The sequence below is a fragment of the Daktulosphaira vitifoliae genome, unplaced genomic scaffold, assembly GCF_025091365.1.
Source record: "Daktulosphaira vitifoliae isolate Bord-2020 unplaced genomic scaffold, ASM2509136v1 Scaffold_2, whole genome shotgun sequence".
NCBI lineage: Eukaryota > Metazoa > Arthropoda > Insecta > Hemiptera > Phylloxeridae > Daktulosphaira > Daktulosphaira vitifoliae.
Window position 1 is genome coordinate 35,223,575 of NW_026099573.1, and position 12,887 is coordinate 35,236,461.

General features: G+C 30.1%; 1 protein-coding gene across 2 annotated transcripts in view; it reads right to left on the reverse strand.

Moving 5' to 3' along the window:
• LOC126899794 (cilia- and flagella-associated protein 43) overlaps positions 1-12,887 on the reverse strand; it is an 81,610-nt gene that overhangs the window by 13,898 nt on the left and 54,825 nt on the right. The window contains exons 10-11 of one of the 2 annotated variants that reach the window (XM_050674998.1): positions 12,349-12,449; positions 6,072-6,190 (exon numbers count right to left, since the gene is read on the reverse strand). In XM_050674998.1, coding sequence (XP_050530955.1) covers positions 6,072-6,190; positions 12,349-12,449 — 220 coding nt within the window. The remainder of the gene's footprint in view (positions 1-6,071; positions 6,191-12,348; positions 12,450-12,887) is intronic. The other variant, XM_050674997.1, reaches the window with a different exon arrangement.

Here is a 12,887-nt window from a genome sequence, read left to right on the forward strand (position 1 = left end):
GTAAAGAACTTACCAACAAATTGAAAAATATAGATAAAATACAAGAGGAGGATGAGATTATAAGAAAGTTAAAATACAAAGTTAATTTAAAACCGTCAGAGTATAAATATCACATAATTATCGAAAACGTATTATTAGAGAGAATAGACATTAATAAAGAATGACGTGTTATGATTCCAAAGGTTTTAATAAAAGAATTGATTTGGGAGACACATGTAAGTTTTGGCCACAAAGGGACAAACAAGGTATACAAAATATTGAAGGAAAACTGTGTTTTTAAAGGTATGTCGAGAATAACAGTAAAAATAATAAGGTCATGTGATCTGTGTCAAAAGGCACAGGTATTTAATAAAAATACGGCAGGACCCCAAATAAATCACACACCAACACAAGTATTAGAAGTTTACTCATTAGACTTGTTAGGACCGCTAATAAAGAGTAGGGTAGGTGTACAATATGTATTAGCCATTATTGATACGTTTTCAAAATATGTAAAATTATATGCTCTTAAAAAAGCTACTACAATTGCTATATTAAATAGAATAATAAAAGAATATATAGTAAAGGAGGGTTCTCCGAAAATTTTTTTAGTAGATAATGGTACACAATTTCAGTCAAAAAAATGGATAGAATGTTTAAGAAATGTAGGAATTGAATGTAAATTTACGGCAGTATATAACCCTCAAAGTAACCCAATAGAACGTACCAATAGGGAGATAGGTAGAATTTTGCGAACATTTTGTCACGTACAACATACTAACTGGGCTAACTATTTGCTTAACCATAGTATTTTAGATACTACTAATAAAACACTCTGGGTGGTATTTAAAAAAAAACCACCTATAAGACCAATAAAACAAATTATTAATTTACCTGAAGTAAAAAAAAACGAGGATATAGTAGAAATAGTTAAAAAAAATATAAGGGATAAAGAAAAAAATTGAAAAGCTAAAGCTGATAATATTAAATCTATTGTTAATTATTACGAGCATCAGTTAGTATTAGTAAAAAATCATAACCGTTCATCGGCTATGGAGAGGGAAGTAAAAAAATTATTTCTTTTATATAAGGGACCATATAAAATAAAAAAAAAGTTAGGCGAAAATACGTTCTTAATTTGTGAATTACAGAACCCTGAGGAAGACAGTATCCAAAACGTCAGAAATCTGCGTCCATATTACTGTTCGTACTATGAACAAACTTCCTGTATGGACCGTGGAAGCATACGAGAGAATGGAGAGTAATGGGGCGACATTACAATGAAGAAGAAATATTAGCCTTGGAATGGTCCGACAAGGAAGATATCCAGTTTGAAACAACACAACCGAATAAATTACCAGAAGTAAAAGAAAACAATTTTGATAGAGAGTATATATTCGAACAATTTAATGAAGATATGATTATGGTCAAGAGAAGAGAAAACACCGAAGACAGAGAAACATTTAAACTCGCAAGCTGAAAGGATTAAAAAATCAAAGATTAACCGTGGACCTCCACTAATTTTCGATTACGAAAATTTAGAACCTTTACTAGAACTCAAACTAATTTCGGAGATTAATATAAACAACATTACCAAAAGAGACCTCACCCAACCGGATGATGGAAATATCAACCAGATACAAAGAAAATTAGTGAACGATATTCCACATAACAAGGACAACAACAACAAGAATATTGAACGAATAATTAAAAAAAAATATCAAAAATATTGGGAAGAGGATTAAGTGTAAAACTAAAGTCAATCGAGAAATTATTGAACAGATACTTATTCAAAAGGGCTATGAGATTCCGAGCAAACCTTTAATGAAGACATTAGCCGCTTCATTTTAATGTTATGATTATTTTGTAAATACGAACAAAGGGTTAAAAATGTCATTTAATCCAATATATTTGAAAAAAAAATTTAGGCAGGTACAATTTCCCTTCTCAACTAATAACAACAAAATTAAAAAAAAAAATAGTTCTTTGGATTTTATTAAATTTTAAATTTAATTTACAATCACCTTTACTATTTGGTAACCCGTATTGTTAAATGATGTTCTTAGTTTCAATGTGTATGGATTTGTTTTGATGACTCGAATTTCTTTAATGCCATTCCACAAAACTTCTTTACCATTTACATCCATATTGAAATTTGTACCAATATCTCTGCTTAAATCATTTAAATTTGATAAAATGTTCAGTTGAACTTTAATTTTACGGTGTATGGTTTTTCTTTTTGTTTTGCCGACTTAATAACTGATACCCATTGAGATGGTAGATAGATCAGGCCACTTCGGAGTACCAATTTTTTTTGACGTTCTATTACTGAATGTATAGAGTCTCCTTCGTTTTGTGTGTAGACTACGATCAGAAACTTATGACGAATTGTATTAATATTTAATACTAATGATGCGTATACATATAAACTAGCAATAAATTTATTTTTATTTTGTCCTGAACAGTTGTCAGAATAAAATATTATATCTGTTAAGTTGTTTTCAGTTCCATTCAATTCATTACGTAGGAAATCCAATAAACACGTACCGATTTCATTTGCACCCCAATTTGTTATTGTTACGTTCCTGATATAACATGTTCCTTTCCCGTTCTTCATATTATAAATTGTAAAGTTGTATGTTGCTAATCGTTTTTTGTAATAAACACTTGATATTTCACCGTTATAGTTTGTAAATCAAAACAACAAACGGTTAACTGAATACTATCGATTGCTTTTTGTTTATCGTTTTCTTTTTCCAAACGAACAGCATTTTTTTCAGAAAGATGAAGATTTTGTAATAATTTCATTTCGTCGGTTTTATTTTTGTTTTTATACGATTCACAGGTTTTAGATAGATCTTTTTTTGGTACAAAAAACCAATATTGTAATTATAATTAAAAATATTTTGATACATAACGAGATTAGATCACTTTTGCATACCTTATTCTTTACAATATTCTACGTACATTTTGTACATTTTTGCTACATTTAAATTTCCAGAAATGTAAGATCTTGTAGTCTGCTTTCTAAGATAATGTGACTCAATTGTCGGAAAAAGTTCAACGTGTTTTTGTATTGATTCTTTAATATTTAAATCAAGCATTCATAAATATTCAATATTCTAGTCGGTGTGTTAACTTCTTCCAAATCTGAAGATGAAGAAGTAGCCGGAATAATATTAACATCGCACATATCGCAATATACGTCGCACGAGACGTATAACATGCGGAATAACGATCTGATAGTAAGACAAAACGACGATCACTAAGAATAATACAGTATTTTCCGTACCTACCTTCATAACAAATTTCAACTTTAAATCTAATAATAGTATTATTATTATCTTGTGTGTGTACTAAACTTAGTTTTATAATCTACAATACTATTCGATGTAGTAGAACGTCCCAACTATTTGAAATTGTTTCAAAGTGCAAATAGATAAAACGGCTTATCCTAGTTAAGTCGTTCTTTACTGAAAATAATTTATTACATTTAAAAGTGTAAAACGACGTAACTATGTCTTCAACCAATACTAATACGAATTTGACTTCAGTCGTTTTAGCAAATCAATCAATAAAATACGAATTTTCAGAATATGCACTCACTCAAAATTTTCAAATTTTGAGTTTCGTCGTTCTTCTTCTGGGAGTGCGATATACGAAGTCGAAGTTACAGTTAGATTATTTAAGTAAAGTTTTTTATTATTAATATTATAATTTTTTTTGAAATATCAATTGCTGTTTAGGCGTAATAATAATAATTTAAAAAAATATGTCAAATTTCATCGAACTGTTATCATATTCGGGAGATGTGGAAACAGATATTGATACATATATTAAGCATTTCGATCGCGTAGCAAAAGCGAATGAATGGGATGATAATAAAAAACTTTCGATGTTACCCTTATACTTACAGGATCATACACTTAATATATTTGAATTTATAGAATATCGATCGACAAATTTAACTTGGAAAATGTTAAACTGCCATTAATTAATTTCAATTGTGACAATAATAAAAAAAAATGTGAAAAAAAAAATTTAATGATGATGAAAATGACTGATAGTGTCTATTAAAATTTTTTTAGTAAGGGTAATAGCAGAATGTCGTTTGAATGGTTTGAAGGTATCATGTCGAAAAAACATATCAAAGAGTATTTTTTTAAGGTACTACCAGATGAAGTAATTATTTCATTTAGGTCATTAGTTAATAGTGCAGTAGGTAAATTATTAGAAAATATTTTTAAGAATTGAAAGAAATAAAATTTTGATAAAATATGATGGCGATATAAAAATTTGGCAAATGGAAATAGATTCTCTTTTAAGAAACCATAATAGTAAATTTCATGATTATGGCAATATAAATGTTTACAATTTTTCTCTTTACAATTAGTAAGTAATAGTGTGCACAATTCTAATCAATTAAAGGTAAATAAAATTGATCCACCTTTAATTAATGAAAAAGTCAATATTAATGATACGGTAACTAGTTGTGAATTAAATACTCATTCCTTGATTTCAATTAAAACTAACGATTCTTCACTAATAATAAGCAAAGTAAATAAAAAAGGTATTATTTTCGTCGTTGATACAGCAGCGAGTACAAGAATTATAAATACGAATATTTTACCCAATAATCATACTATTTTTCCACTTAATAATGTTACATTAACTATAGCTAACGGGTCACATTTGTATGTCACATTGGTAGGTACAACTACTGTGGAGGTAAAGTTCGAAGGATATATAAGGACATATATTTATGATATACTTTACCATAGTCGATAATTTATTTTTAAATAAATTATTAGGATATGATTTTTTTAGAATATAGCCGACAATCTACACCCGAGAGGCTAAAACTACTTTATTAAAAAGCATTGAAAGAGTAAACAAATATGGTTTACAAAAACAATGTCTGGACTGGCAAATTAAATATTGATCAATTAAACAAATTCTATCGAATTCATGACTAATCAATCATTCAATAAATTTAGTACAGATGGGTGTTAGAGTAATTGCTGCGAAAAGCGACATTTTAACACAAGTAGCACCAGACGCTTGGTGTGGAGTATCAACACAAAGTAGTCTTAAATAATAAAGGTATAAATATTAATGCTTACGAAATTAAAAAAATATTAGGCATTCATCTGTCTGATAAGCCAATTTATTCAGAAAGTGAAAATTTAGCAGTCGAAACAAATTATTTTGGTTTAGGCTTAATAATTATATTAGAAAACAATAATATTAATTCTGTATTAAACTTTACAAACACTAAATAATTGTTTGTAATGAATTACCACTTGACAACAATAGTTTACAACCCAAATTCTAAATTTGTTCGCTCATTTCGTAGTATTATTCAAATTAACCAGTTTAATACTTAGCCATTGGAAAAAATATTTTGCAAAATAGAATAATTAAACGTGATTTTACTATCTGTTCGACATTTGAAGGAAAAATCAAATTTAAAACAGGCAGCGTTAAACAAGACGTAGCAAAAAACATTAACAATGGTTCTCACACAAACACGACTCAATTCTCAGAAAACGTTAAAAGTAATATTTCTTTATCTTCTACTGTTACATCTGAAAAAGTACTAGACTGGGACATTAATCAGCAAAATAAATTTAGATGTTTATTAATGAAATATAGTACAATTTTTTCTAAAAATAAATATGATTTAAACTTGTATAAAATTGCTCCGATAGAACTTCAGTTATCAAGTAATAAAATAATAAATTTACCTAATTTTAAGTAAAGCTGCATTATATGTGTAAAGTCATGACTGGCTTAAATTATAGACACAATGTAAGTTATTTAGACGATTGTGTTGCATTTAAAAAATCACTTGAGTCTCATTTACAATCACTAGAATTAACATTTCAACGGTTATAACATACCTAACACACTTATTAACAATATACGCTAAATCTTATCAAATACTTTTCGAACACAAATTTTTTGTACAGATGACATATCTAATACTCTTTGTTTGAGTACATTTCTTTTTAACATATGACATTCGAACATACAATCCTTTAACATACACAAAATGTTAAGTATCACTTTGATTAAATTTTAAAAGTTACTTTTGTCTTAATTTCGTTGAATTCTTGCTTAATCTGTATTATTTGCTTTTTATGCACTATTTTACTTGTTTCCAGCTGATTTCGTTTGTTTAACATTTCCCAAGTCATTCTTTTTGGATCTGTGTAAATTAAAATGTTATAGTATATTATACTGTAACCTTCTGCAAAAGAGTTATTAACTCAATTTTTTTATTTTGTTCAAAAAATAAAATTAAAAAAAAAAACAGTGCATATTACGAGTACATGCGGATAAAGTGAAATTTCATTTGTTATGAAGATATCGCATAAAAATTGAATTTATTATGATTCATTAAAATTTTTTTATGCACAATCAAAATTATTTGAAAATAAATTATTTAATAAATTTACTTAATTTTCGTAAATACAGTACTAAATTATAATGTCTTCTTCTTCCTCGCCTTAATCCCAACTACTTGGGGTCGGCCACCCTTATCCTAAACTTCCATTTGACACGATCTCCTACATCCTTAACGCTCACAACAGCTGTCTTTATATCGCATTCAATAACATCTCTCCATCTCTTTTTTGGTCTTCCTCTACCTCTTCTTCCTTCAATATTCATTTCTACAACTGTTATTATGGCTTTCGATTATTTTCTCCTTATAGCATGACCAAACCTTTTAGTATCAAGTGGAACTTTAGGATACTAAATTATAAAGTAAAATATACTTTACAGCCGAATGTGATACGACCATGACGCTCAATAATCTATTTTTTTTCAGATCCTCAATAGAGAAGTTTCACTTCAATAAATTATAGTTGATATTTTTTTCGTTTAATTAAAAAATATAACAAAAAACCCAGCACAGGGGGGTCGCGGCACAGTGGTGACGTGGTATAGATGGATCAAGTATAATGATATCTGACAGTGATTAAAATCACTATAAAAAAAAAACGCTTCGATGCAAATCTTTAGATACTGTTTAATTTTAAAAAATTGGTGGACTATTCCAAAAGCTACATTATCTGCTAGTTCATTATTAATATCCTAATTAAGATAAAGTATGTAGAATGAAAAAGGGATTATTAAAAAATATTATTTCTCATAAAAAAATAATGTTGATCCATACACTTTTCAATATGTCATAGCATTATAAAGTTAAAAATGTAAAAAATAAAATCGAGAATTTTCACACAATAATAGCATTCGGTAGCCATTTTCACCGTGAAGATAAAATAAAGTCCGAAATTTTTTTTTCGCATAATAAAGTAAATTACATTAGCTTTAATTTAAGATATATATAAAAGTGTCAGACTTTCCGGAACACTTTCAAAATTTAAGTTGAAAAAGTAAATTTTTTGTGAAAAAGTTGTCATTTTAAATCCCCCCCTGTGGGCAGGTTAAGGGTCAGATTTACAAAAAAAATATACCAAATGATAAGTAAAGACATCAAGCATCTATATAAAAAAAAATTATATTGATATGTTCATTTTTGAAAAAGTTAGAGCATTATTAAGTTAAAAATATAAAAAAAAATTATTTTACAAAAATCGTAATTTTTTATTAACTTTGATGTCAACTTTCACCACGAAGACAAGTCCAGAGGTCAAATTTTTTTTTTTCAAATTAAAGTATATTACATTAGCTTTAATTTAAGATATATATAAAAGTGTCAGACTTTCCGGAACACTTTCAAAATTTAAGTTGAAAAAGTTCTACTTTCTACATGAATTTTTTAGATTTGAACCCCCCTCGTATATAGGGAAATGGTCGGATTTATAAAAACAGTATGTCAAATGAAAGATGTATATAAATACTACTCCTCATGAAAAAATTGTACTGATCCAAAAATTTTTCAAAAAGTTATAGCATAATAAAGTTAAAAATGTAAAATACAAAATCGAAAATTTTCACACAAAAAAAAGCATTTGGTAGCCATTTTCACCGTGAAGATAAAATAAAGTCCGAAATTTTTTTTTTGCATAATAAAGAATATTACATTAGCTTTAATTTAAGATATATATAAAAGTGTCAGACCTTCCGGAACATTTTCAAAAGTTAAGTTGAAAAAGTTGTAGTTTTAAATCCCTCCTTGTGGGCAGGTTAAGGGTTAAATTTATGAAAAAAATATACCAAACGAAAGGTAATGATATTACACATCTATATAAAAAAGAATTATATTGATATGTTCATTTTTGAAAAAGTTATGGCACTTTTAAGTAAAAAAAATTGAAAAAATTTCGAATATTAGCGATTTTTAAATTTGTAATTTTTTTGGAGGTTTCCCCCATTTACGGGGAACGAGGGCATTTTTTTCAATTTTTGAGGGTAATGTCTTCGACTAGATACAATTTTTGATCTTTTGACGTATCGTTGAAAGAAATCCGTTTGGTGAGAGCTGAGAAAAAGTGGTAACAGACACAAAAAAAAAATAAACACTTAGTAAAACCAATACCTTCTCAGCTTCGCATCGAAGCTAAAAATTGAGTTACAACTTTTTTAGGAGAAATTTTTTATCGATATGATTAAATAAAATACATAATTAGTTATGTACAGTATCGAGCAAAAGTGAACACAATTTCCAAAATTTTTAGAAAATTGGCATTTTCAAAACTAAATATGAATCAATTTAATAAATGTTTGAATCCATATTCTAGGGATTAAAACAGAAGTTTACGCGTAAAGAATAGTCACGAAAAAGCTAAAAGGCCTAAGAGTTCGTTTATTTAAAAATACTCACTTTCGCACTTTTAGCTATTAAAACAATATAAAAACACAATGCGCAGTGCGTGTCCTTGGCTTGTTGTTGTTAGGGCGTCTGGAGAAAAGAGATTTCTCACTCTTGATTTGTTTAAATTTCTTTCTATTTCAAAGAAAGTATGAAACTTCTATTTTAATTAGAATGAACCAGTCTTTGGTAGTGAAATGAACATGAAATATACTCCTTAAAAACGACACAAATTGTATCGATGATAAAATCGGGTCAATCAACCAGAGAAGTGCCTCGACAGTGTGGTGTCAGCCAAGCGGCAGTGCAAAAAATAAAAAATAAAGTTTGCTAAAGATTATAAACACTAGTCAGAAATACTAGAGGAGGGTAATATGATCGGATGAAACCAAAATCAATAGATACTACTCTGACGGAAGGTCTTGGTTCTAAAAAGGACTGATGAGAGCCTCAAACCTTCCTATATCAAACAGACGGTTAGCATAGTGGAGGATCTGTCATACTATGGAGCTGTTTTACTGCGTATGGACCTGGACCAATTCATAAAATTATATCTACTATGGATCAATATATGTATAAAAACATTCTATCAAGAAATTTGCTAGGTGTGGTTGCAAAAATGTCAATACCAAACAATGAAGTCATTTTCCAACAGGATAATGACCCCAAGCATATGGCGAAATCCGTCAAACAATGGATTGCCAATCAACAATTTATAAATATGGACTGGCCAGCTCAAAGTTCTGACCTGAACCCAATAGAGAATTTTTGGGCATATTTAAAAAGAAAATTGTATAGTGAGTACCACGTCCCCTGTGGATAGGGGATAAGAATACTTCCTTGGCCTCTCTGCCAGTTTAAGAGGCGACTAATGAGGTTGTGTCAGGTTAACAGCCGGCGTAAAAATCTTTGTCCAAAAAGTATGAGGAATCCAGAACGAAACTTAGGCGGATTGTCCTGTCACGGATGTACGCGGGGACAACAGAAAGTAGTTAAAAACGGAGAAGGCCTAAGGAATAAAATTTTTGATACCAGCCGGATAACTTGTGCGGTAGCTGTTTCACCAGTCATGTGAACAGGTTTACCCAACGCTTTTAGTGTCAACGGTGTAGGGACATCACCACTTAACTTTAAGATGGACTCGTATATAAGGGAGAAAGATAGATACAAAGTAAGAATAGGTACTTGGAGTGTTGGAAAATTAACTGGTAGAAGTAAAGAATAAGTAGAAGTATTGAAGAGGAGAAAAGTTAACATTTGTTGTGTACAGGAAACTAAGTGGAAAGGAGAGAAATCAAGGGAAATAGGTGAGGGTTATAAAATAATATATTTAGGTAAGTCTAGTACAAAGAATGGTGTAGGGATAATAATGGATGAGTAGATGAAAAGTAGAGTAGTAGAAGTAGCTAGAAAAAGTGACAGAATTATGGTCGTAAAATTGATATTCGAGGAAAAAATGCTGAATATAATAAGTGCCTATGCACCACAAGTGGGATATGTTGAAATAGACAAGGAAGAATTTTGGAGAGTGATGGATGAGGTGATGCAAGGGATACCTGGAAATTAGGATGCTATGATAGGTGGAGAAATGAATGGACATGTAGGTAATGAGAGGACAGGATATGAAAGAGTACATGGAGGGTATGGTTTTAGTGGGAAGAATGAGGCTGGAGAAAGAATACTGGACTTTACAGTATCGTATGATCTTGCTGTGGTTAATACTTATTTTAGAAAGAGGGAAGAACATTATATAACATATAAGAGTTGGAGGTATAGATCACAGATCGATTATTTTATGTGGAAGAGAGAGGGAGGCTGTGGCATCAATGAAAAAGAATAAAGCAAGTGCCAGTAGGAGTTTGGAAAATATTAGGTGGTGTTGGCATAAGGTGGTTGAAGGAACTTTTAAATAAAATCTCATTAGAAGGGAAAATACCAAATGAATGTAGGAAATAGTATTGTGATACCGATATTTAAAGGTAAAGGTGACATACAGTAGTGTGGAAATTATAGAGGCATAAATCTTATGAGTCATAGTATGAACATTTGAGAAAAGGTAATAGATAAGAGAATAAGAAATGAGACATCGGTATCTTAAAACCAGTATAGAATTATGCCTGGTAAGACAACAATGGAGCCAGTATTTTGTATGAGACAACTTATAGAAAAGTTTAGGGAAAAGAAGAAAAGGCTGTGTATGCTATTTATAGATTTGGAGAAAGCGTATGACAGATTACCGAGAGAGGTTTTAATGTGGGCATTAATGAGAAAAAGAGTCCCGAAAAGGAACATTAATATAATAGAAGATATGTATGATGGCACTTGTACCAGGATAAAAAGCGTAGGAGTATTATCAGGAGGTTTTCGGTTAAGAGTAGGAGTGCACCAAGGTTTGCTTTAAGCCCTTACTAATTCTCTATAGTGATGGATGAAATTACTAGAGAAATACAAAGAGAGGTACCGTGGTGCATGTTGTTTGCTGACGATATAGTGTTAATAGGAGAAAATAAGGAGGAAATTAATCAAAGGCTAGAAGTGTGGAGATCAGCTCTTGAAGAAAAGGGTTTAAGAATAAGTAGAAGTAAAACAGAGTATATAGAGTATGAGTTTGACAAAGGAGAACATGATGTAGGTGAAATGAGTAGGTCAGTGGCAATATGCGTGGACGTGATTGGAGAGGTGGAGAGTTTTAAATATTTAGGGTCAGTTGTGCAAAAGAGTTGTGGTATTAACTAGAATCTAAGACACAGAATTAAATGCGGGTGGTTGTAGTGGAGAGAAGCGTCTAGCGTCTTATATGATATAAGAATTCCAATGAGGCTGAAAGGTAAATTCTACAAGACTGTAATAAGGCCACCTATGATGTATGATTCAGAGTGTGAACCATTCATCATAGCCCAAGAGTGTTGGGCGGTCGATAAGAAAGTAAAGCAGAGATGAGAATGCTTAGATGGATGAGTAGAGTGACTAAAAAAGATAGAATAAGGAACGAGCACATAATAGAGAGTATAGGTGTAGCGTCAATCGTGGATAAGATGAGAGAAAATAGACTTACATGGTTTGGTCATGTTATGAGGAGTGAAGAATCGGAAGCTGTAAGAAAAGTTATAGAAATAAATGTTGAAGGATGAAGAGGTAGAGGAAGACCAAAATAGAGATGGAGGGTTGGGTTGGGTTGGATATAGTGAGTATCACGGTCCACTTACTTCACTCGACAATTTGTGTGAAAGAATTAGAGAAGAATGAGCAAAAATTGATGTAAACTACTGCAAGTATGCAGTATGCAACGAAGGATGGAAGCAGTGATAAAGGCTGAAGGCTTTTGGACAAAATATTAATGCCGGAATATATATATATAATGAATACCGGTGCAAAAGTGAGTACTTTTAAAAAATCGTAATCTAGTAACTCGCTACTTATTGTTTGTATTTTATAAGCTAATACGCTTCAATTTTGTTTTCCAAATACATATACATTTTCGATTAATTTTAAACATATGTGTTATTTTATAACCCTTTTTCTCAGAATTTTCTCATTAGTGTTCACTATTGCTCGTCATTTTAAATACAGTTTTATTTACAGCTTACCTCCAATAGAATATTCATTACCTACACCTATTGTTTCTGTGTTGCTTAAAATTGGTGTATCAATTTGATGAAGTTTTCTAGTATGTTTACAGCTATTTTTACTATAAAAAACAAATTTTTTTTAATGAATTATTTATAAAAATAATACTGAAGATTAAGGTATTAATAAATAAAAATTAATATTTTCGCGATTACACCAGTTTTATTGATTTTAATATCTAATAAAAAGTTTTATAGAAAAATAAAAAAATTACTGGCCACATTACATAAATTAAAATTATAATGCAATATTTATAAATATATCCCGGATACAGAGTGGCAACCTCTAATAACCAGTCCAACGACCACCCATAGCGCTTGCTTGTGACCAGTTTAAACTTATTTGCACGTCGTCAACCATTGCCCCTTTCTCAAATTATTACTACACGTTGTTACGAACCTCTAATAATACTAATCGTCCGATTATTGAAACCATTTAACTTAGATACAAGGATGAGAAGGTATAACTTTTAGTTTGATGTTTTTTTTATGATTGCTTT